Genomic DNA, 25,894 nt, shown 5'->3' with positions numbered 1-25,894 from the left:
CCAGAGGATGTGGAGGAGGCTGGTATAATTGCAACATTTAAGACGCATTTGGACGGGGAGATGAATCGGAAGGGTTTGGAGGGATATGGGCCAGGTGCTGACAGGTGGGACGAGATTGGGTTGGGATATTTGGTCGGCATGGACGGGTTGGACCGAAGGGTCTGTTTCCATACTGTACATCTCTACGACTCTATTACACCGCGGAAAAACATTCTTTCCACGCCCATTCCGTCAATCCCTTTTAGTATCTTATATGCCTCAATCAGATTCCTCCTCATTCTTCTAAACTCCACAGTACAGGCCAAAACTGCTAATATGCTCTTCATAAGATAAGATGAATTATAATGTTGATAAATGCAAAGTCATCCATTTTGGTAGGAGTAACAGTAACAAGGATAATTACTCGAATGGTCTGAAGTTGCGCCATGCTGCTATGCAGAGGGACCTGAGTGTCCTTGTGCATGAATCATAGTGTTGGTCTGCAGGTACAACAAGTAATTTGGAAGACAAATGGAATTTTGACCTTCGTTGCTGAAGAGATTTGAGATTATGTTGCAGCTGCACAGGCCAAATCTGGAGTACTGCATGCAGTTTTGGTCTTCTTACTTGAGAAAGGATGCACTGGCACTAGAGGGCATACAGAGGAGGTTCACGGGGTTAATTCTGGAGTTGAGAGAGTTGGCTTGAGGAGAAACTGAGTAGATTGAGATTACATCCATTGGAATGTAGAAAAATGGGGATGGGCGGGTGTAATCTTATAAAAACATATAAAATTATGCCCCACCGCCAAAATGGACCCATTGGTTCTGACAACAGACACAGAGGAGTTCATCAGACGAATGAGACTCCGGGAATTCTTTCAAGGTGCCGACAGTGATCCCAGTGAGCCCACTGATGAACTAGAACAGTCACCACAGGGATCTATAGAGGAGCGACCAAAGGTGTCAACATGGACCCCACCAGAGGGCCACTGCCCTGGGCTTGACATGTGTGCTCAAACTGTCAGGAAATATATAAATGCCAGATTCATCAGCCGTACCCACAAGGTAGAGCAAAACATCACCCGTTCACAATGCAATGCCATCCAGGCTCTCAAAACCAAATCACAACATTGTCATCAAACTAGCAGATAAAGGAGGAACCATTGTCATTTAGAATAGAACAGATTACTGCAAGGAAGTGTACCAACAACTGAATGATCAGGAACACTACAGGCAACTACCAGCTGATCCAACCAAAGAACACACCCAAGAATTAAACACACTGATCAGAACTTTGGATCCAGTCCTTCAGAGTTCCCTACGCGCCCTCATCCCACGTACTTCTCATGTAGGCGACTTCTACTACCTTCCAAAGGTACACAAAGCCAACACACCGGGACGTCCCATCGTGTTGGGCAATGGGATCCTATGTGAGAATCTCTCTGGCTATGTGGAAGGCACCTTGAAACCTATTGTACAGGGGATCTCCAGCTTCTGTCGCGACACTACAGATTTCTTACAGAAACTCAGCACCCATAGACCAGTCGAACTGGGAACATTCCTCGTCACAATGGATGTTGCCAAACTCTACACCAGCATCCCCCACAAGGATGGCATCACGGCAACAGCCTCAGTATTCAACACCAACAACTGCCAGTCTCCAAACACCATCCTTCAACTCATCCGCTTTGTCCTCGATCATAACGTCTTCACCTTTGACAACCAATTCTTCATCCAGACACACGGAACAGCCATGGGGACCATATTTGCACCCCAATATGCCAATATTTTTATGCACAGGTTCAAACAAGATTTCTTCTCTATGCAGGATCTCCAACCAACATTGTACACCAGGTACATTGATGACATTTTCTTCCTCTGGACCCATGGCGAGGAGTCACTGATAAAACTACACAGTGACATCAACAAGTTTCATCCCACCATCAAACTCACCATCCCGACTGTCTGTCTCATTCTTGGACACATGCGTCTCCATCAAGGATGGACACCTCAGCACCACACTCGACCGCAAACCCACAGACAACCTCACAATGCTACACTTCTACAGCTTCCACCCAAAATATATTAAAACAGCTATTCCCTATGGACAAGCCCTACATATACTCCGGATCTGCTCAGATAAGGAGGAACGTAACGGACACCTGGAAGTACTCAAGGATGCCCTCACAAGAACGGGGTACGATGCTCAACTCATCAATCGCCAGTTCCGACATGCCACAGCAAGGAACCGTAATGACCTCCTCAGGAGACAGACAACTGATAGGGTACCCTTCGTTGTTCAGTACTTCCCAGGAGCTGAAAAATTACACCATGTTCTTCGTGACCTGCAACACATTATCAATGAGGACGAGCACCTCACCAAGACCTTCCCCACACCTCCGCTACTTGCCTTTAAACAACCACCAAACCTCAAACAGATCATTGTTCGTAGCAAACTGCCTGGCTCTCAGGACAACTCCATACAACCCTGTCACGGTGGACGCTGCAAGACGTGTCACGATTGTGGACATAGATACCACTATTATGCATGGGAACACCTCCCACCTTGTACATGGCAGGTACTCATGTGACTCAGCCAACGCTGTCTATCTTATACGTTGCAGGCAAAGATGCCTGGAATCATGGTACATTGGGGAAACCGAGCAAAGGCTACGACAACGGATGAATGGGCACCGCACAACAGACAGGAGGGTTCCCTCCCAGTTGGGGAGCACTTCAGTGGTCCAGGACATTCAGCTTCGGACCTTTGGGTGACCACCCTCCAAGGTTGACTTCAGAACAGGCAGCAAAAGAAAGTGGCCGAGCAGAGGCTGATAGCTAAGTTCGGTACCCATAGGGAGGGCCTCAACCGGGACCTTAGGTTCATGTCACATTACAGGTGATCACCATTGCAACACCAACACCAACACAGACACACACACACACAGACACACACACACACACCCCCTCACCCACATGCACCCCCTCACAGACTTAAGACACTCTGCACTCACTACACACACACTTTCTCACACTCACAACCCCCACACACAGACACACAGACACACAGACACACAGAGACACAGACACAGAGACACAGACACAGAGACACAGACACAGAGACAGACACAGACACAGACACAGACACACAGACACACAGACACACACAGACACACACACCCCCTCACCCCCCCTCACCCACATGCACCCCCTCACCCACATGCACCCCCTCACAGACTTAAGACACTCTGCACTCACTACACACACACTTTCTCACACTCACAACCCCCACACACAGACACACAGACACACAGACACAGACACACAGACACACACACAGACACACAGACACACACACAGACACAGACACACACACACCCCCTCACCCCCCCTCACCCACATGCACCCCCTCACCCACATGCACCCCCTCACAGACTTAAGACACTCTGCACTCACTACACACACTTTCTCACACTCACAACCCCCACCCCAGACAGACAGACACACACACAGACACACACACAGACACACACACAGACACACACACAGACACACACACCCCCTCACCCACATGCACCCCCTCACCCACATGCACCCCCTCACAGACTTAAGACACTCTGCACTCACTACACACACACACACACACTTTCTCACACTCACAACCCCCACCCCAGACAGACACAGACACACACACAGACACACACAAAGACCCACATGCACACATATATTTTGTGGGGTGAATTTGTACTTGCAGAGTTACATTGCACTTTGCTCAAAAACTGCATATATTCATGTAGAACTGAGCTCAAAAACTGCATGAATTTATGTAAAACTCTGTTATCTCACTTTTTAGATTAGAATCAGTCTAAACATCAGGTCATAGACAGAGAACACAGGGGGCTAACACCTTCAACATATTGTCTAGCTATCACCATTGTTTAAAATCTGATTGAAGATTTGTAGCTCGGGTATCCGTTGTTGTGGTTCTGCTCGCCGAGCTGGAAGTTTTTGCAGCAAAAACTTCCAGCTCGGCGAGCAGAACCACAACAATATCACCATTGTTAACAGCTAACCCGAGAATGCAACTTTTAGGTTTTGTGATTTACACATGAAAGTGAAACTATCAATGTATTCTAACAGATGAAAGGCTTAACAGGCAATGTATAATTTCAGTTACATCACACTGCAAATTTTTGCTGTAAATTCTGTGTTACGATCGAGCCCTCCACTATCACCTGATGAAGGAGCGTCGCTCCGAAAGCTAGTGTGCTTCCAATTAAACCTGTTGGATTATAACCTGGTGTTATGTGATTTTTAACTTTGTACACCCCAGTCCAACACCGGCATCTCCAAATTATAAAATTATAAGAATAGATAAGAAGGAAAGTAGAGAGGATGTTTCCACTGGCAGGTGAAACTAGGACAAGAGGGCACAGACTCAAAAATTAGGTGCAACAGCTTTAGGACTGAATAGAGAAGGAACTTTTTCACCAGAGATTCTAAATCTATGAGATCCTCTGTCCAGTGAAGTAGTCGACACTACTTCAGTACGTGATTTTAAAACTTAGATTTTTTTGTTTGAACAATAAAGGATTTAAGAGATAGTGAAAGAGGGCGGGTAAGTAGAGCTGAGTTTACAAAAAGATCAGCCGTGATGTTATTGAATGGCAGAGCAGGCTCAAAGGGCCAGATGGCCTACTCCTGCTCCTAGTTTTTATGTGATGTTCTTTCATTTCTCAAACCAATCTAAAAAGGCTCCTCTGAACTGCCTCCAAAGTTGATTTGTTTTACACTAAACAACAAACTTGCACTACTTTCAGTAATATATAGGAAAAACACCCCATTCCAAATAGCAATTAGAAAGCCTAATCCATTAAAAAACCTACCACATGCTTTAAGATGTTTCCATATTGTGCAAATTGTAGAAGGATGTATGAAGCAGATGCTGGTGGAAACCTGCAATGGAAATTTCCTTAGTATAAGTAATTTCATTAAGAATGACATGAATAACAGACTATATTGCAAGTTAAACACATAAGTTCAAGCATCAACAATGACAAATTTTCTAGCATGTTTCAGCATAAATACATGTACACTGTACCCAGGCAGACAAATGATTTGTTATCAAATTTATCCCAATACTACATTAAGTGATCAGCTAAGTCCCCAATTGACACCTCTCAACAGCAACACAGCTAAGACTGTAAACTATTTCATGAAAATCAATGTAGACATTAAAGTGTCATTAATGTTATACCAATCTCTAAACAGGTTCTAGTTAGCACATTATGAAATATTTGCAAGTACCAGATATTCCCAGCCTATTACCAACCTATTTAAAAACTTTGCCACAGCCCAAAATACTGCATTTTCTAATTCAACATATCAAGTTGCTTAAATGACATGTCAAATTCAAATGCAAAAATCCTTCAAGTGGGAGTGCAAATGTTCTCAACATAAATTAATTAGGATACGGTTTAATAATTCATAGAAATCTTCACCAATAATTTTGTCATTAAGCAGCAACTTCAGGTACAGTTACAGATGCAATTTGTTTCAGTAACTTAGAGGACTATCAAAAAAAATCTTACATTTCTTCCACTCATGATCCAAAGTTCTCTTCAGCCAAGATAGTAAGGTTAATATATGACTTGAAACTGTTATCTAATCAGGTCACCCATCTACATGTATAGAAAGAAAGGCTACTTCATTTCTAGCGATCCAGCGATAAACCAGATGAGTAAAAAATGCCTAATGGAATCAAGGCAAATAGAACTGATCAGTAGCCATGGGATTCTACCTTAAATCTCCTAAATTGAAACATTCCTACTATCAAAACCAGGGGAGTAGCTGTTGAAGTTCATGTAACTCTATATATTCTAAGTCTCATAAGATGATAAACAAAATTATGCTACCATAAACAGCTTGTCAGAAAGACTGAAATCCATGGGATAAAAAGGGCAATGAGATGGGTAGAAAAATGAGCTAAAAGGGTTAGTTATGATGAATGTTCATTTTTAAAAATGGAGGGAAGTGTACAGAAATGTTCTCCAACAATTGGTATTTGGACTACTGCTGTTTATAATGTACATTAATGAAATGTAGATTCATAGAAGAATCAAACTGCAAGAGAATATTAGGAGAAAGGGAGGACTGCAGATGCTGGAGATCAGAGTCGAAAGTGTGGCATTGGAAAAGCACAAGGCAGCCAGCATCGAAGGAGCCGGAGAATCGATGTTTCAGGCATAAGTTTCATCAGGGAGAGAATATTGAGGAGTCTAACGAATGAGCAAACATATAGCATATTCAATTCAACGTACAAAATGTGAAGTGATACACCGGTAGGGAGAATAAGGAAAGACAACACAAAGCAACTGTTAAAAATTAAGAGTATGCAAGAGGTGATGGAGTGATGTTCGTGCACAAACCTTTTAAAGGAATAGGACTGATTAACAAAGCATTTATGATCCTTACATATACCTATGGAGTACAAAACTCAGGAATAATATCTTAAACCTACACAAAACACTCATTCAACCCTAGTGCAACATATTGCAAACTACACTTTAGGAAGAACATGAAAGCTACAGAGAGGGTACAGAAGAGATTTATGAAAACAATTCTCGTGGTAATAAAGAGATTTCAGTTACATGGATTTACTAGCTAAATTGGATTTCTTTCCTTGAGCACAGAAGGTGAAATGCTCAAAAGTGTTTAAAATGAGGAAGGGTTTAGCCTATGTAAATGGAGAAACTGCTATCAAAGATGCTGAAATGTATAAAAGTGGATAAATCCCCAGGACCTGATCAGAACTCTGTGGGAAGCTAGAGAAGTGATTGCTCAGCCCCTTGTTGAGAAATTTGTATCATCGATAGTCACAGGTGAGGTACCGGAAGACTGGAAGTTGGCTAACATGGTGCCACTGTTTAAGAAGGGTGGTAAAGCACAAGCCAGAAAACTACAGACCAGTGAGCCTGATGTCGGTGGTGGACATGCTGTTGGAGGGAATCCTGAGGGACAGGATGTACATGTATTTGGAAAGGCAAGGACTGATTTGGGATAGTCAATATGGCTTTATGAGAGGGAAATCATCTCGCACAAACTTGATTGAGTTTTTTGAAGAAGTAACAAAGACGATTGATGAGGGCAGAGCAGCAGGTGTGATCTATATGGACTTCAGTAAGGCATTTGACAAGGTTCCCATGGGAGACTGATTAGCAAGGTTAGATCTCATGGAATACAGGGAGAACTAGCCATTTGGATACAGAATTGGCACAAAGGTAGAAAACAGAGGATGGTGATGGAGGGTTGTTTTTTCGGACTGGAGGCCTGTGACCAGTGGAATGCCACATGGTGCTGGGTCCACTACATTTCATCATTTATATAAACGATCTGGATATGAGCATAAGAGGTACAATTAGTAAGTTTGCAGATGACACCAAAATTGGAGGTGTAGTGGACAGCGAAGGTAGTTACCTCAGATTACAACAGGGTCTTGAGCTGATGGGCCAACGGGCTGAAAAGTAGCAGATGGAGTTTAATTGAGATAAATGCAAGGTGCTGCAAATCTTAGCAGGACTTATACACTTAATGGTAAGGTCCTAGGGAGTGTTGCTGAACAAAGAGACCTTGGAGTGCAGGTTCATAGCTTCTTGAAAGTGGAGTCACAGGTAGGTAGGGTAGTGAAGGTGGCATTTGGTATGCTTTCTTTTATTGGTCAGATTATTGAGTATGGGAGTTGGGAGATCATGTTGTGGCTATACAAGACATTGGTTAGGCCACTGTTGGAATATTGCATGCAATTCTGGTCTCCTTCCTATCGGAAAGATGTTGCGAAACTTGAAAGGGTTCAGAGAAAATTTACCAAGGATGTTGCCAAGATTGGAGGATTTGAGCTATAGGGAGAGGTTGAATAGGCTAGGGCTGTTTTTCCTTAAGCATCAGAGGCTGAGAGGTGACTTTATAGAGGTCCCTAAAATCATGAGGGACCTGGATAGAATAAATAGACAAAGTCTCTTCCCTTGGGTGGGGGAATCCAGAACTAAAGGGCATAGGTTTCAGGGGAAATTTGTAAGAAAGACCTAAGATGCAACATTTTCATGCAGAGGGTGGTATGTGTATGGAATGAGCTGCCAGAGGAAATGGAGGAGGCTAGTACAATTGCAACATTTAAAAGGCATCTGGATGGGTATATGAATAGGAAGGCTTTGGAGGGATATGGGCACGGTGCTGGCAGATGGGACTAGATTGGGTTGGAATATCTGGTCGGCATGGACAATTTGGACTGAAGGTTCTGTTTCCATGCTATTCATCTCGAAGACTCTATGACCCATGGATCAAGAGCCAGAGGGAACAGGAAGGCAAGCTATTTGTTCTTTTGAAAAGATGTCTCTGCAGGGATTTGACACACACTGCCAGATAAGGGAAATGGAAATTGATTCAATATTAGTACAATGAATATAGATCAATACTTGAAGAAAAATTACAGGGATATGGAGAAGACTGGTTGAATGAGTTTCAAGGCAATGCATTTTTAAAGTAACAAAACGTTCCAAGATGATTCACAGGATTGTGAATCAATGTAAAACTTGCCTCAAAATACAGCCAGAAAATTTTTAAGTTACCTCAAATTTCTAGAGATGGAAATGTGGGAGACCAGCTATTAATGCATTAGAATAGTCAAGTTTAGACAAAACAAGGCATGAATATGATATTCTGCAGTTGAATTCAGGTAGTGTTAAAGTGGTGGAAACAGTCAGCCTTGGTGGTGATTTGTCAATGCAATTTTAAGTTCAACTCAGGATCAAACATGACACCAAGGTTGCAAATAGATTAGTTTTAGTCTTCGACTATTGCAAGGGAGAGGGGTAGAACTGGTACCAAGGGAACAAAATGTGGAGATGAGCCAAAACAAATGGCTTCAATCTTCCTTATGTGAGCATAAATTTCAGTAAATTGCAAACTGGAACAAATGGTGAATAAATAGTTTAACAATTTAACACCGAAAGGAGGAACTGAGGAAGGTGATGGCAGTTACACAGAGCTGCGTGTTGCCTGCTTATGTAGTGCAGTGACAACCATAAGTGAGAAATGGGTCAGGCAGAACAGATTCCTAGGGCAATACCTGAGGCAACAGGGCAGCAGAATGCTAAGTCTTACTCTGGAAGCAACTGGACAGAAACATGGGCAGAACAATTCCACCAAGCTGAAGGACAGTGATGGAACATTGAAGGATGATGTGGCCAACTGTGCCAGAAAAGGTGCAAATATGTAGTGTGGGATGAGGAGGAATCATTTTCGTACTCACACAGATGTGATTTTTAGTTTTATAACAGTTATTTCAAAAATTTGGCTGCGGTCAATCCAAATTTGAAGTTCTGTGACAGTCAAGTGCAATTTGAGAGATGACAAGATGTTTAATGATTTGAGAAAGGAAGGCTGGGATTGGCCAGTAGTTGACAAGTGCTAGATGCTTGAGGATGACTTTGACAGGATGAGGCAAAGACTGTCCATAGTAAACCAGGAACCCCTCTGTTAATAAGTAAAACACTGAGGAATAGTGGAGGGTGTTGAAAATAACATTAAGTGCTAATCAAAAGCAGTTTGTACTTAAGTAAACGCTCCGCCTGACCAAAGAAAACCACAGACATGAGGTGGTAGAGGACAGCATAAAATTAAAAGGGCATTTAAAAATGCAAAAAACAGTATAGATTCCAGAGAATAGGACAAATACAAAGAGCAAGAAAAGGGTCGCAAAGCAGCTTCTAAGAACGGCTAAAAAGGATTTCAAAAGGAAACTTTTAAAGGGACACAAGACTATAAAAAGAGATGTTATCGTTAAGAAAGGGTAAGTGCCTGTGAAGATTACTGTTGGCCAACTTAAGGTTGAGTGGGGGGTGGATAATGTCAGTCAATATGGAAAATGGTAGATATACTGAATGATTGCTTACTTTAATATTCATAGAAGAGGAGGATAGCTTGCTGGAAGTCTCAAAAGAAATTAATAGAGGGATCAAGGATAGAGTCTAAACAATATTAGCTTTAGTAAATCAATCAATCAATCAATCAATCAATCATCGACAATGGGAAATGTAATGGAACCGAAGATTGACAAATCTCCAGGACCTGATAGCCCTCGTCCAATGATGTTAAAGGAGATAGGAGAACACGATGCGGATGCCCTAACCATAATCTTTAGTGTTCCATGGATTCAGGAGTTGTACCTCTGGAATGAAAATTTGCTCATGTCACTCTGCTCTTTAAGGTGACAAAGGAATCCAGAATTACAGACCAGTTAGACTAACATTCATGGTGTGGCTGGAGTCTATAATTGAGGGTAGGGTAACTGATCACCAAAAACATCCAGTTAATCAAGGAGAGTAAGCATGGATTCATGATGGGTAGGTCATATCTGACCAAATTCAGTTTTTGAAGAGGTGACAGAAGTGTTGGGCACAGCTAAGTCCATATTGTTTACATGGACTTACAAAAGAGACTGTTAGGCAAGGTGGAAGCCTACAGAATTCAGGGAAAATTACTGACATGGATTGGAAACGAGTTGAGTGGGAAGGAACAGATTTGGAATAATGGGTAAGCGCTCAAGTTGGCAGGGCATGACTAGTGATGTCCTGAAGGGATCTGTATTGGGGGCTCAATTATTCACTCAATTATTCATCAATGACTTGGATAATGGCATAAAAAGTCAAATATGCAAGTTTGCTGACAACACAAAACTGGGCAACATTGTAGACAGTGTTGATGACAGCATAAAAATACAACAGGATATTGGTCAATTAGGTGAATGGGCAAAGCTATGCAGCTATGATTTTAATATAAGCAAGTGTGAGATCATATATTTCAGACTGAGAAAGAATAGATCTGGGTTTTTTTTTAAGAAAGCATAAAGTTAGTTATAGTAGATTTCCAGCGAGATTTGGACGTTCAGGTGCACAGCTCTTTCAAATGCCATGAAAATGTGCAGAAAACAGTCTAGGCAGCAAATGAAATGCTTACCTTCATATCTAAAGTGATGGAGTATAGGGATTGTAGATGTTATGCTGCAGTTATACAAAACCCCAGTTAGACCCCACTTAGAGAACTGTGGAAGGATGTTTTGGCCTTGGAGGGTGTTCAATGCAGGTTTACAGAAATGATACCTGAACTTCAAAGGTTAAGTCATGAGGATAGATTAGGCCTTTATTCCCTAGAATTTAGAATGTTAAGGGTTGATCTAATTGAGTTCTTCAGGACATAATAGGGAAAGACAGCATAGATAAAGATAAATCATTTCCACTCCGATTGAATATTCTAGAATCAGGGAGTACAGTTAAAGGTTTAGGGCCACGCCATGCAGGAGAGATATTTGAAGCAATTCTAGATGCAAAGAATAATGGAGATTTGGAACTCTCTCCCTTAAATGGTGGTCAATGCTAATTCAATTGTTAAATTTCAATGCAAGGTAGACATTTTTTTTAATGAAGCAAGACTATCAAGGAATATGGGGCCAAGGCAGACACATGGAGTTCAGCCACCGAACAGCCATGATCTTACTGAAGGTTACAGCAAGTTCGAGGGTCTGAATGAGGTGGTGATTGAAAACAGGATGAAAGAATAATACGAGAGAGAGAGAGTGCTGTTGGTTTGATGAGTCGACTGGTCTCTTTTCTGTACTGTACTATTCTTGAATGGAAAGATGTTGCACAATTTTGAAAATGCCACTCCAAAAATGCAATCTTAGAAAACATGCTAGGTAGGAGAAGTAAAAAGTACTACATAAAAGCAGGTACTTGTAAATTAGATTAATTATTGTTTTTGTACACACAAATGCTTTCCCTCAAAAACTATTACATGGCAGTTACAAATGTAATTAGTTCTGGATTTAAACCTAATCAGCAAATAATAAAGCCACTCAGATTGAATGCTAGTTTGTGTTGCAGTAAAATACTATCCAAAACGTCTTCTGACTTAACAAACTCTGAGGGACGAAAAGCCATTTAATCTAAATTAACGCACACAAACAAAATTACCCATCCAAACTAAAAGTACAATTCCCTGAAAGTTGAACTCAACTTAATTCTCTTCATCAGAACTGTTCTGAAACATTAACTCTGCTTCCTTCCCAGGTGCTGCCAGATCTGCTGAGTTTTGCCAGCAATTTTTGTTTTTATTACAGATCTCCAGCAACCGCAGTTCTTTGATAGATAAAACAACTTAATTCTCATCTTTGATCCAGAAAAATAGAGTTTCTACAATTCCAGAAGAATGTACACATCATACAAACCCAAAAACTGTGATCCATGTGTCATCTAAATGATCATCTGAAGTAAGAGATTCTCCTTGTGTGTAGAAAGGATCCGCCTGGGCAGGAGAAAGAGTCACCTTTCTGTGTTGGCCAATAGTGGCTGGACTAAATATACTAGTGGTACCTAAGGAAGAGAGATAGATTTTTCTAATTCACAGTCGTCACATCATTACACTCCTTTTTATGACATGAATTACTCAAGGATACAAATTTAAAATAAATGTATTCTATATTCAGCAGTAAACAAAACTGAGCTTTAAGGAATCAACCAAAGCAGAAGGACCACACAATTTTGAAGAAAAGGATTTTGGACTTCAAATGAAGAAAGGAAAATCCCACCCATAATTTAGAAATGGTTTTAAGATACTTGGCATATACATATGAAAGGAGATATTGTAAACTGATAACAGGTTCAGAAGAAGTGTACCTTTGTAAACTTAATCATTAGATTTATCATTTTGACATTTTACAATCTGCAATCGGTAATAGAATGGAAGATCCACAGAACATTTTTCTGACCAGGAGATACCATGTCACTGGTACTAATGATTAGAAATATTAAGCAGTTAGTGAGCTAGGGGATTTACAACCTCAAACATCTTATGACAGTAAGAGAGACATCAACATCCACGACTGGATTGTTCAATGTATCCCATTCACACAGCAACTTAAGAAGTCTACTGGCCCCTCAGTGTATTGCTCATCCAAGGCAGCAACTTTGACTTACTATTCCTGAAAGAAATGAGAGGCCTGTGAATTCATAAACACTTTCCAACTAGCAACTCTATGGGAAAAGAATTCATCACAGATGTAAGCAGTCAATTGACAGCGAAGTAGTCAGAGGTGGTGTTCATTTTGTAACCAAAAACATAAGTCTACCTATCCATTTAGGGATGAGCCACAGCTCTGACAAGTTAAACTACTGTAAAGGTCTTGAATCTTAGAACACAAAAAGGTAGAAAGAGGCAAATTTATATCTTTATCATGAATACATTGACAATGAGGAATTCTACATGCTTTCACTATAAACATTAACTGTTACATACTATATCGAATATAAAGAAATCATAGATTTGATGAAGACTGTAAACTAATAGCAGTTTCTTGGTATAGAACATCACTGCTAATACTTCAATGAAGAACTATACAAAATAAACATACCTGATCCAGGAGTTACATTATTTCCAGAAAGAGGAGTTTGAACTTTTTGAACATTAGCCTGCAATGTGAAAAAAAGTCCAATGAGAAGTTTTTAAAAGTAATCTTAAATTTGATGTCAACAAATGATGTAAATTTCTGGCAACTTATGCAGAAATACAGTGCAGCGGGAAAAAAAACAATTCATGAAAGGAAGCGGAGCAATTCCTTGCAACACCTGGACTCCTCAAAACGCAAGAAAACTGCAATGCCAGAGATTTTGAAGTAGAATGTACATCCACATCAACTACATTCAGCATTTGGCACAGACAGTCCTGCAAAATAAGGAAGAAACCACTTTCCTTAAAGTAAAAGGCTATGGTTTTAAATATTCATTCCAAATACACAACAGAAAGCATTCAAAAATAATAAATGATAGAACACTAAATAGAATTCACACACTTTTCAGACTTTACAATATTTGAAATTGTCATATAATCTACTACAAACTGATGGCGTGCCATGCTTACCGATTTAATCATAGGCAGAAAACTACCTGCAATGAGTTTCATTCCCAACCTCCTGCCTTTATCGAACATCATTCCTTGACCATTGTATCTAGCTTCCTGCCAGCTGTCTCAGAATTAGACTGCATGCTGTGTGTATTTATTGACCCTGGATGAGTTCCTGCCCACATATCTTTGCAACAAGATCACTCATTTTAAACTCCGATTTTCCCCATTTTAGTTTACTTAGTGATGAAACCTTCATCCATACATTTGGCACCTCAAACTTGCCTACTTTAATTCACTACCAAATCCACTACCATCAGTGAACTTGAAGTCACCACAACTTTGCCGCTTTAATTTAATTCATCGACCATCACTATACTGGTTTCCACTTAAACAACAGCTAAATTTTAAAATTTCCATCTTTGTTTTCAAATCTCCTCAGCTCCCTGTACTCATCTAATTCTGGTTTCTCGCACAGAGTCATAGAGATGTACAGCATGGAAATAGACCCTTTGGTCCAACTCATCCATGCCGACCAGATATCCCAACCCAATCGGAAGGATGTTGTGAAACTTAAAAGGGTTCAGAAAATACTTACAAGGATGTGGCCTGGATAGGAGGATTTGAGCTATAGGGAGAGGCTGAATAGGCTGGGACTGTTTTCCCTGGAGTGTTGGAGGCTGAGGGGTGAGCTTTATCGAGGTTAATAAACTCATGAGGGGCATAGAGTCATAGAGATGTATACAGCACCGAAACAGACCCTTCGGTCCAACTTGTCCATGCCGACCAGATATCCCAGCCCAAACTAGTGCCACCTGCCAGCACCTGGCCCATATCCCTCTTAACCCTTCCTATTCATCTAACTATCTAGATGCTTTTTAAATGTTGCAATTGTACCAGCCTCTACCACTTCCTCTGGCAGCTTACCACCCTCTGAGTGAAAAAGTTGCCTCTTAGGTCTCTCTTATATATTTCCCCTCTCACCCTAAACCTATGTCCTCTAGTTCTGGACTCCCCCATCCCAGGGAAAAGACTTTGTCTATTTATAGTATCTATGCCTCTCATGATTTTATGAAGTTTATACGGTCACCCCTCAGCCTCCAATGATCCAGAGAAAACAGCCCTAGTCCAGAGGTGGGGAACCTCTTCATGTTGGAAGGCCACATAATGTTAGTTGTAATCTAATAAGGCCGCATCCAAGAAACTTCAATTACATATTGTTCAAAATTCACTTTTTTTTTAAAATTGTGGTGGTCAGTCTATGAGGATTATTTCGTTGAATTTTCTTTTACTCTCTGGTATTTTAAGTACATTCAATTTAAGATTAAAATTAAAATAAAGGACGAAAAAACATAAAAATAAAAGATTTGTTCTGCAAAATTTGGATTCATTCCAAAGGCCACACGTAATGGCCTAGAAGGTCGCATGCGGCTGGCCATAAGGCTGCAGGTTCCCCACCCCTGGCCCTAGCCTATTCAACCTCTCCCTATCCTCAAATCCTCCAACCCTGGCAACATCCTTATAAATCTTTTCTGAATCCTTTCAAGTTTCACAACATCCTTCCGATAGGAAGGAGACCAGAATTGCACGCATCTCCAATTTTAACTCCTCTTGTACTGTTGATCACATTTTCAACTGTTTGGGCCCCAAACCTCTCTAATCCATACCCTGCCTTCCTCCTTTAAGAGACAGTTTTTAAAGTAATGTTTTTCTGCAATGGTCCCTGCATACATAAAATTGTGCCATACAATATCAGTTCCTTCTTCCCCCTCCAAGTCCCTTTAAATTTATGGTCTCGTTCAGCCTGATAAACAGCTTCACTTGCTCAGTTTCATGGAGACATTAGTCACCTGTCCTTACATGTTTTGCTGTCAAATTTCACTTTACAAGGCTCTTATGAAGCATCCAGCTCTAAAATTTCTCAGAAAATTTGGTCACATTCAATACAACTGAAGAACGGAAACATTTTACCAATTAAAAGCAATCCTTACAGTGTACCTAGTTTCTTACCAGTTGTCTTGAACTTATGGGTGAAAGTCCAGTTCTTGTGGTTCCCAAATCATCATACAAACTACGAACTGGTGGTGCGCCACACTTATCTTTCGGAGTGGGTACAACTGGTTGAGGTGGTGTGCCTCCTGTATTTGAGAAAATAGAAATGAGTGATGATATTTTACTATTCAAGGTGTCTTTACTGCGCTAGCTTTACAAATTAAACACTTGTTAATAATATAAAAGCTGAGCAACTTAAAGTTTTTATTCATATTTATGATTAGGAGTTGCCAGTGTTGGACTGGGGTGAACAAAATTTTTTTTAAAATCACACAACACCAGGTTATAGTACAACAGATTTATTTGAACATACAAGCATTCAGAGTGCTGCTCCTTCACCAGATAGCTAGTGGGACAGAATCATTGGACACTATTTATTTTTATAAAAGATCAATGTTTCACACAACAATGCAATGCACTGAACTAACCGAGGTTAAGTCTTTAACCACTTAGAAAGGGATGCAGATTTCGATTCTATAACATGTAAATTCCAGAACTTCTTTCAAATCACTTTCCTGAGGTTTTAATCAGTGTATTAAAAAAAAGTGGCAACTCAGCCCAAACAATGCATTAAAACCTGTGCAATTAGAGTCTGTCTGTATGCCAAAGTTGACTCAGACTGGTTCTATTTGTAAAGCTGGAATTTAAAAAAGTGTCACATGGACTGACTGCCTACAGATTGAATGTTTTTAGAACAAAATAGCATGTATCTGCAAATACAACTCTGCAGATGCAAATTCACCCCATAGACTTGGGTGTGCGTGTACATGTACACATGTGAGTGTATCTGCGTGCTTGATAGTGTGCGCCCCTGTGACAGCGTACATATCTGAGAGAGGTGTGCGCACGCATGTGGGAGAGGGTCTATAAGAGTGTACGTGTTTGTGAGACAGAATGTATAGTGTAGTGGGGTCACCCGTACTGTGACGCAAGATCCCGGTTGAAGCTATCCTCATTAGTATCAAATGTGGCTATCAGCAGACACCACAACAATGGATGAATGGACACTGTGCAACAATTGCCAGACAGAAATGTCCCCTCCCATTGAGGGAACATTTCAGCAGTCAAGGACATTCGGCCTTGGATCTTCAGGTGACCATCCTCCAAAGTGGACTTCAGGGTACTCAACAATGCAAAGTTGCTGAGTAAAGGCTGATAGCCACACCAAACAACCCTATTGCCCCATGGCCAAACACTTCCAGTTGCTTCCCACTACTCCAAGGACATGCTAGTCCTGGGCCTCCGCCATCGCCACTCTTTAACCACTCTACACCTGGAGGAAGAATAACTCATCTTCCACCTCAGGACCCTCAAACAACACCCACCACCCCCCCCCCCCCCCCCCCCGCCCCGCCCCCCCCAACCCCCAAAATCTTATCCCAGATCCAACCCAGCACTGCCTTCATGACCTGTCCATCTTCTTTACCACCTATCTGCGCCACCCTCCCCTCTGATCTATCACCATTGTCCCCACCTCCATCCACCTATCATCCTCTCAACTACTTTCCCCACCAGCCCCACCTCCCTCATTCTTCTCTCCACCCCAGAGGCTCCCAGTCTCATTCCTAATGAAGGTCTTTTGCCCGAAACATCGATTCTCCTGCTCCTTGGATGCTGCCTGACCTACTGCGTTTTTCCAGCACCACACTTTCAACTCTGACCTCCAGCATCTGCAGTCCTCACTTTCTCCTAGTTTTATAAAAGATCAATCTGTCATACAAGTAAATTTTGTGTCCTAGATACCTGATGAAGGTGCAGCACTCTGAAAGCTTGTACTTTCAAATAAACCTGTGGGACTATAACCTGGTATTGTATGATTGTAACTTCATATTTATGGATAAAGAATAAATAACACTGTACAATAAAACTTAACAGATAAGACATGAAAACGTAGCAACATATACAATGATTTCTCCAAAATGTGGAGGCTTTGTCACGTGTAATATTCAGACTTAATCAAAGCCCGAAAGTTTTAATGCAACATCAATATTATTTCAAAATCTAGATTCAGCCATTATTACTTAAGCATTCCCTATTAAAGAACATAATGAAAAGTTTGCAGATCACAACTTTCTACCAAAGCAGCATAGTACTGAGGAGAATTATCAATTTTGTTTAACAGTGTCTCAGAGTAAGTTGTTTCAGTTAAGCATTTACTGAAAACATGAAAAATATCCAAATACCTCACCCATCACCTAGTATATATTAAAATTAAAACTGAACTTTCCAAATACAAATTACATGTCGACTCAAACGTCATTGATCCCCAATGACATTGCTTGACCCCACTTGCCTCCAAAAGGAGATCGTATGTCCATTATTCCTGCCAAAGTGCCACAAAAGTTCCGTGGTTGAGGAGTTATTGGGGCTGGTAAATCTCCCATTAAGAAACCAGGTAAAAACTGAGCACCTGCACCTGGCTTAGGAGATGTTGGCGATCCCAATGCCATTGGTTCAGATCCTATAATCAAGAGAAAGAGATCCTTAGAATATAAAAGCAATACAATATATGCAATATAGACTTGAATATATATTACAACACAAATATTACATTGTTCTTAAGTGAAAAACACTCACTTTTCTAGTGATGATTTAAAAATTAAAAAGATTTGATAGAATAGACTTGCTGAGACAGGTCCACCTATGGAAGAGGTCAACACTAATGCGCTTAGAATAGACAGTTGAAAATTATGCCTGAAGAAGAATTCAGGACAAACCTATTTACCCAGAGGGTGGTTACAATGTGGAAATTACTACTCAACAGAACAATTCAGGCAAATATCAAAGACACTTTTAAAAGGGAAGCATTATAAGCATGAGAAAGTAATGAAGAAAATACAGACAAGATGAAATAAAGATGGGTGTGAAAAGAAACATTCATGCGGAGTGTAAACTCCAGCACAGATGAGTTTCACTGAACAATCAATTTTTGTTCTGTGAATTGCATGTGATTTACATTCAAGATACAAATATGGACAGATCTTGGTTTCCCAAGTTATTATGTATCCATTAATCATGACAGTAGTAAACACTGACATAAAAGGCTGCAAAAGCCAACTGTAAGGGGTGCAAAATATGAGAGCATGAAAAGGAACCCAGCATAATTTGCAACGGACATTTAGTTTGTGCTTTAATGATTGGACATTTAAACAGATCAATCAGATTTCCAATTTAACCTAATGAAGAAGAGACAGTCCCAAGGAGACTCCTTCTACCAATACTGCCAGGGAAGACAGCTCCTGTCCCCAACCTCCTAAATCCCACCCACCACCTAAATCCCACCAGTGACATCAGCAGCACATGTGCATACAGACACTTCCTGTGGGCTACCATAGCCAATTACTATCACAGGCCATGTCTGATCATGCCCAGAGGGCCATTTTGCTGGCAGTCTCTTCTTCATTATGTTAAATTGTAAATCTGATTGGTCTGTTTAAATTTCCAAATCATAAAAGGACAAACTAAATGAGTAATAACATTCTGTCCCTTCCAAATTACATTGGGTTCCTTTTCATGCTCTCATATTGTGCAAAAGTGTAAGCACCGCAGCACAGTGGCTCAGCGTTTAGCACTGCTGCCTCACAGCACCAGGGCCCCAGGTTTGATTCCAGCCTCGGGCGACTGACTGTGTAGAGTTTGCATATTCTCTGTGTCTGTGTGGGTTTCCTCCGGGTACTCAGGTTTCGTCCCACAGTCCAAAGATGTGCAGGTTAGGTGAGTTGGCAAAACTAAATTGCCTATAGTGTTAGGTGCATCAGTCGGAGGGAAATGGGTCTTGGTGGCTTACTCTTTGGAGGGTCGGTGTGGACTGGTTGGGCCGAAGGGCCTGTTTCCACACTGTAGGGAATCCAATTTAAAAAAAACTAAGTTGGCTGAACACAGCTTCTGCATCAGACTCTTGAAGCTATTTCATACGAACATGCCTCTAGCCTGGGAACTGATTTAGGATTTATTTTATTCTGATTCTACCTGCAATGGTAGCCTTATTGTTAACCAAGTATGAAGCTCAACGTTATACTACTACCTGTGCAAAAATGCTCAAGGAGTGTATTTCTCAGATTCACTCTGAAGCAATTTTACTTTTAATTTGCTAGATATGCTATTGACATAAGCAAATCCCCAGATCACTGCAATATAAACACCAATTCACAAGTCATGTCAGTCACAACCGACTTGGAAAAGTATTACTGTCTTTGTTTCATGTTACAAAGAAGGCCTCTTGGTTTATAAATCTATGACTTACAAGGAAAACTGCACTTGCTTATTTTGGGGTAACCCAAAGGAAGTTGAAGAGATCAAATAAGCTGGTCCAAGAAATTAACCGTAATGGTAGAATGTTCAACTACCAATGAACAGGATAAAATGTTAGTAATTTGACAATTTTACACTCGTATACATTATAGAAAGCAAGTATTTAAAAGTAGTTCTGTTCAGTTCACTTCTATCAACATTTTTCATCCTCAGAATTCACCATTTACAGCCATAAAATTTAAACTTGAAAGCAAGAAAGCTTGATATAAAAATAGAAATTGCTGAAAATCTTTGCAAGTCTGGTAACATGTGTAGGCAGGAAGCAGAGTTAACATTTTGGGACCAGTGACTCTTCTTCAGAAGTCTGACATGTTACTCTAAAAGTAGTTAATTTTAAATAACTGCTCTCAAAAAAACAACAAACACAGCAGACAGAATAGATTTCCACCAGACTTACGTGCAAGTATCAATCTGATCTTTTCTAATTACATCAAGGAAATGCACCACAAGAATGATTAAAACTGATCCAAGCACATCAAACAACTGGTCTTGGAGATTAATGTCTGAATACAACATCTATTCCTACCTAAGTGAAATTTATATAGACTAGACTAGACTAGACTTAGTGTGGAAACAGGCCCTTCGGCCCAACAAGTCCACATCGACCCGCCGAAGCGCAACCCACCCATACCCCTACATTTACCCCTTACCTAACACTACGGGCAATTTAGCTTGGCCAATTCACCTGACCCGCACATCTTTGTGACTGTGGGAGGAAACCGGAGCACCCGGAGGAAACCCACGCAGACACGGGGAGAACGTGCAAACTCCACACAGTCAGTCGCCCGAGTCGGGAATTGAACCCGGGTCTACAGGTGCTGTGAGGCAGCAGTGCTAACCACTGTGCCAACCACTGTGCCACTGTGCCGCCCATAATCTTCAATTACATCTTATTTGAATAACCATTTCGCACCACCTTACACTGCTCATGCATACCCCACACTCGTGTGGTGTTGAGAGCCTGAAATCATTAACAATTTGATTCTGATGACCTAAGCTCGCTGCAATTTGGATGCTGCCTGAACTGCTGTGCTCTTCCAGCACCACTGATCCAGAATAAGCTTATCATACGCAAGGCCACAATGCAAGAAGTTTGGGCCCCGATTCCAAGACGCAATAGATCATTCTAAGCTGAAGAGTCACTGAAGAAGAGTCACGTAGACTTGAAATGTTTGCTTGTTCTCTCTCTCTCAGTGGATGCTGTCTGACCCACTGCGATCTCCAACATTTGTTTTCAGTACAGATTGCAGCATCTGCAGTCCTTACAGGAAATATGTCGATCCAGAAATAAGATGCGCTTCCTTTACTACCTAGGCCTTTAAAACAAAACTGGCAAATGAACTTAGAGGTCGAAGGCAACAACCTGATATAACTTCTTCAAATTAATTATCTTTTTAAACTCTTTACGTTGTACGTAAGGGCGTTGGTTGGCCATCCGTGGCTGACTATTTAGCATTTTCTTGTAACCCACGTGGCTGGGCTTTGCTCAGAAGAACCACACACAAAAAATGTATCTTTCATTGTACAGCCGCCCTGTGGAAAGGTCATTAAGTAATAACTGCGTTAAATAATTTTTAAGAATTGCAACGGCCAGATAGGGTCACAAATTACAAACTATTAAATAGGTCTGGTTCAACACTGATTCTGAGCAAAGTAAGCCTTCCGAAAAAGGAACGGCACTGGCTCGATTCAGTGCGGAATTCCACCCATAAAGATCAGAGTCAACTAGGCCCCGGTGAATAAACTCTGGGTTCCAGCATCTTCAGTCCTCACTTTTGCCCGGTGAATAAATTGCGATCCTGCATGTAATGCACATAAAGATCCTCTCATATGGTGATCCATAAACAAACGGAGCTGTCGAATATTAATTCGTTCCCGACATCCCTTGTCCGGATGGCAAAAGTTGATTGAAACAGTTAAACACCGGGGGAAGCATTTTCCCCACGTCCATGTGCGAGGGGCACCGCTTCACTTCCTTCGTCTGGCGAGCTCCTGCTCCGGTGCCAGAGCCGGGTCCACACCGACTCTCTCCCTTCCCCCAACAACACAGCACCCATTCAACACCCCGTGTCCTCCCCCCATCTCCCAGACCGCGCGCGCACGCAACCAACGGCCCCAGCTCGCGAGGCCTCGCGCAACCGGACCCTGGCCCAGGGGCTCGCGCTCAGCCGTTGAGCCGGTTCTTACCTTGGAACTCCATGGCCGCCGCTTGCAGCGTGCGAGCGACACATAGACCTGAGATCCAGCAGCTCCTTCTTCACCCCGCTGCCGCCTCCTCCTGCAAGTTCCTTCTTCACCTCCCCACCGTCTCCTCCAGCAGCTTCTTCACCGCCTCTTAGCAACCGCCTCCTGCACTAATTCTGTGCACTTTCAAAAATGGCGGAAAATCTCCAACTGTAAGAGCGGAGCTGCACGATGGGAAAAGCGTCACTCACTTTAGTTGATTGTGTTTCCTTCCAAGGGTTGAGCGTGGAAAGAATTGGCTCCTTGGTGCAGCCGCAACACTTCTCCAATTAGTGTGAGACTGAATGGAAATCAGCCAAGCTGCTTCCCAAATTATACAGAAAACGCCCAAAGAGCAATGAATCTTGTGAGATCAAATGGTGTAGAGAGAAATGACTTTATCGTCATAGAGTTAATAGGAATGTTTAGAGAGTTTGTCTGTGGCATATCGACTGATCTGACATGCTTAAACATGTAGGACCAGCACTGTAGATTGGCTTGTAGAATTATAGAGTTTCTTGTCCTGTCCTAGTTCCACTTGTGTGTGCCTATCAGCAGGGAACACTGATGTCAGTCATCCTGAAAGGACTTAATCATGGTTCTACACCTCCCACCCACTCCCCCAAGTCATAGTCTTTTGTTCTACCCGTTTACATCATTATAATTTGAACATTTTTAAAAATATTTTTCTGAATTAATATAAAACAAAAAACTGTGGATGCTGGAAATCTGAAAAAATCCATAAGAAACATGGGCCAGAATAGAAATTGCTGGAAAAGCCCAGCAGGTCTGGCAGCATCTGTAGAGACAGATCAGAGTTAACGTTTGGGTTGAGTGACCCTTCCTCAGATCCATAATAGGAAAGGAGTAAGCCATTCTGCCCCTCAAATCTGCTCACCATTCAATAGGATGCTGCTTAATGCAACATTCCTCATGTTACTTTCCTGCCCTTTCTCAATAACCCTTGATTTTCCTACTGATCAATTATCTATCTCAGCCTTAAATAAACAAAAACATGAATTACTGGATAAACAGTTAACATTTTCAAAACAGTTCTGAAGAAGGGACTGGAACTTAACGTTTTTTCTCTCCGCAGATGCTGCTAGAACTGCTGAGTTTCTCCAGCAATTTAGATTAGATTAGACTTACAGTGTGGAAACAGGCCCTTCGGCCCAACAAGTCCACACCGACCCGCCGAAGCGCAACCCACCCATACCCGTACATTTACCCCTTACCTAACACTACGGACAATTTAGCTTCGCCAATTCACCTGACCCGCACATCTTTGGACTGTGGGAGGAAACCGGAGCACCCGGAGGAAACCCACGCAGACACAGGGAGAACGTGCAAACTCCACACAGTCAGTCGCCTGAGTCGGGAATTGAACCCGGGTCTACAGGCGCTGTGAGGCAGCAGTGCTAACCACTGTGCCACCGTGCCGCCCACAAGGAAGAGTCAGACACCCCAGATGGGACATGAACCCACAACCCCTGGCTGAGGAAGCCAGTGCCTTATCCATTATGTTTTAGTTTATTATGAGCTATCTCATTATTTATAGTAACTGACATGTCTGCCCCAAAAGTCCATAGACTGGCCCAACAGAAAGTCTCCCCTTTTCTGGCCCTTGCCCTTCCCTATTCCCTAAGGTGTAGTTCATTTCTTTTTCCATGGTTGTTCATATGAGACAGAGTGCAGGAAATGCAGATGCTACATTTCCCAAAGCAGATGTTGAAGTTACTCCCGAAATTACAGAGAGATATAGGAGGATTTCCTGACACCCTTTTCCCCTTTTTGTCCTCATGTTTTCAGAATGTTAGCCTTCAAACATACTTTTCTGCTTTGATGTTACTGTTCACAATATTGGCATTTTGGATTTGAAAGCAGAGATCAAAATATGATTACGGTGAATCCCAGAGTTTCAGGACTGTTATGATGACCTGATTTGATTGCAATGACAACAGAACATCTTTATGATGTAATCACTGTGTGCAACTGAGAAATACGGTTGATACCAACTACATTAATTTGTTATAACAGCAACTATTTACCTCCGAATACAAAGTAAAACCCTGCAGATGCCAGAAATCTGAAGAAACAAACACCAAGTGCTCGAAATACATAGTGGGTCAGGCAACTTGTGCGGAAAAGGAATCAGAGGTACCAGGCTTAATCTTATGTTTTTTTCAGCTGTGAACTTCATGGATCCTCATGAGTTTACTTGTGTTATTGTCTCAATCTTGATGCTAGCTAAACTCTCCCACTTGCCAAATCTGGAAGAACCTGCAAGTGCTGGCATATACTGGAATGGACCAGCATCTGTAGCACTGGCCCCAAGTTTAAATGGCCATTGTGTGCTTGGAGAAGCACTATCAGTCCAGATTGTTGCCTTACGTAGTTTGTGACATTTGCTGTGGACATGGAAAATAAGGAGAAACTGGTGCCCCACTTTGTGGACAGTTATCTGAAGATCCTGATGGACAAGGTGGTGCAGAGGAGAGATGTACTCTTCCCCCAAGAGCACCAGACTCTGCCAGCCTGGTCCAAGGTTGCCAGCTTGGATTCCTCCGTGGTCCAGAGGAATAACTCAGAAATACCACAGAAAGGACAGTGACCTTCTACACTCCACAGGGGTTGGTGTTCTTTCTGCTGCATCACATCGCATCTGCAATTGCATCTGGCTCATGTTCTACCATTGCAAGCAAAGTCTGATTCGCTTTCATATCCAATACACTCGATGACTTGCCTCAACAGCCTTCTGTGGCAATGAGCTGCATAAGTTCCCAGCCTCTGGCTGAAGAAATTTCTCATCATCTTTTTAAATGGTGGCCCTTTCACTCTGAGGCTGTGCCCTCAGGTCCTAGTCTCTCCTACTAGAGGAAACATCTTTTCATGTCCACACTATCCAGGCCTATCAGTATTCTGAAATCCCCCACTCGTCCTTCGAAACACCACCGAGTACAGACCTGGATTCTTCAATCACTCCACATTTGACAAACTCTTCATCCCTGGAATCATTCTTGTAAACGTCCTACAAGGCTGTCAGATCCTTCCTTAGGTATGGGGCTTAAAACCACTCTCAATATTCCAAATATGGTCTGACCAGAGTCTTTTGCAGCCTCAGCTTTGTATTCTAGCCATCTTCAAAATGAATGCTAACATTGCAGTTTGCTTTGGAATAAAGTATTCAATTCTGGTCTCCCTACTGTAGGAAAGGTGTTGTTGAAAGTGTTCAGAAAATATTTACAAGGATGTTGCCAGAGTTGGAGGGTTTGAGCTATGAGGAGAGGTTAAATAGGCTGGGGGCATTTTCCCTAAAGCACAGAGGCTGAGAGGTGACCTTATAGAAGTTTATCAAATCATGAAGGGAATGGATAAGG

At 41.7% G+C, this 25,894-nt stretch overlaps 1 protein-coding gene across 1 annotated transcript in view; it reads right to left on the bottom strand.

The window, feature by feature from the left end:
• Positions 1-23,031, bottom strand: part of nup35 (nucleoporin 35) — a 31,302-nt gene extending 8,271 nt beyond the window's left edge. Inside the window, exons 1-6 of the mRNA XM_060827348.1 lie at positions 22,482-23,031; positions 18,277-18,444; positions 15,942-16,069; positions 13,444-13,501; positions 12,262-12,406; positions 4,868-4,937 (exon numbers count right to left, since the gene is read on the bottom strand). Of these exons, the coding sequence (XP_060683331.1) occupies positions 4,868-4,937; positions 12,262-12,406; positions 13,444-13,501; positions 15,942-16,069; positions 18,277-18,444; positions 22,482-22,494 (582 nt within the window). The 5' untranslated portion in view covers positions 22,495-23,031. The remainder of the gene's footprint in view (positions 1-4,867; positions 4,938-12,261; positions 12,407-13,443; positions 13,502-15,941; positions 16,070-18,276; positions 18,445-22,481) is intronic.
• Positions 23,032-25,894: the final 2,863 nt, after the last annotated feature.

The sequence above is a fragment of the Hemiscyllium ocellatum genome, chromosome 7 (assembly GCF_020745735.1).
Source record: "Hemiscyllium ocellatum isolate sHemOce1 chromosome 7, sHemOce1.pat.X.cur, whole genome shotgun sequence".
Classification (NCBI taxonomy): Eukaryota; Metazoa; Chordata; class Chondrichthyes; order Orectolobiformes; family Hemiscylliidae; genus Hemiscyllium; species Hemiscyllium ocellatum.
Note: the sequence above shows the minus strand (reverse complement) of the source record. Positions and strands in the feature narration are given on the sequence as shown.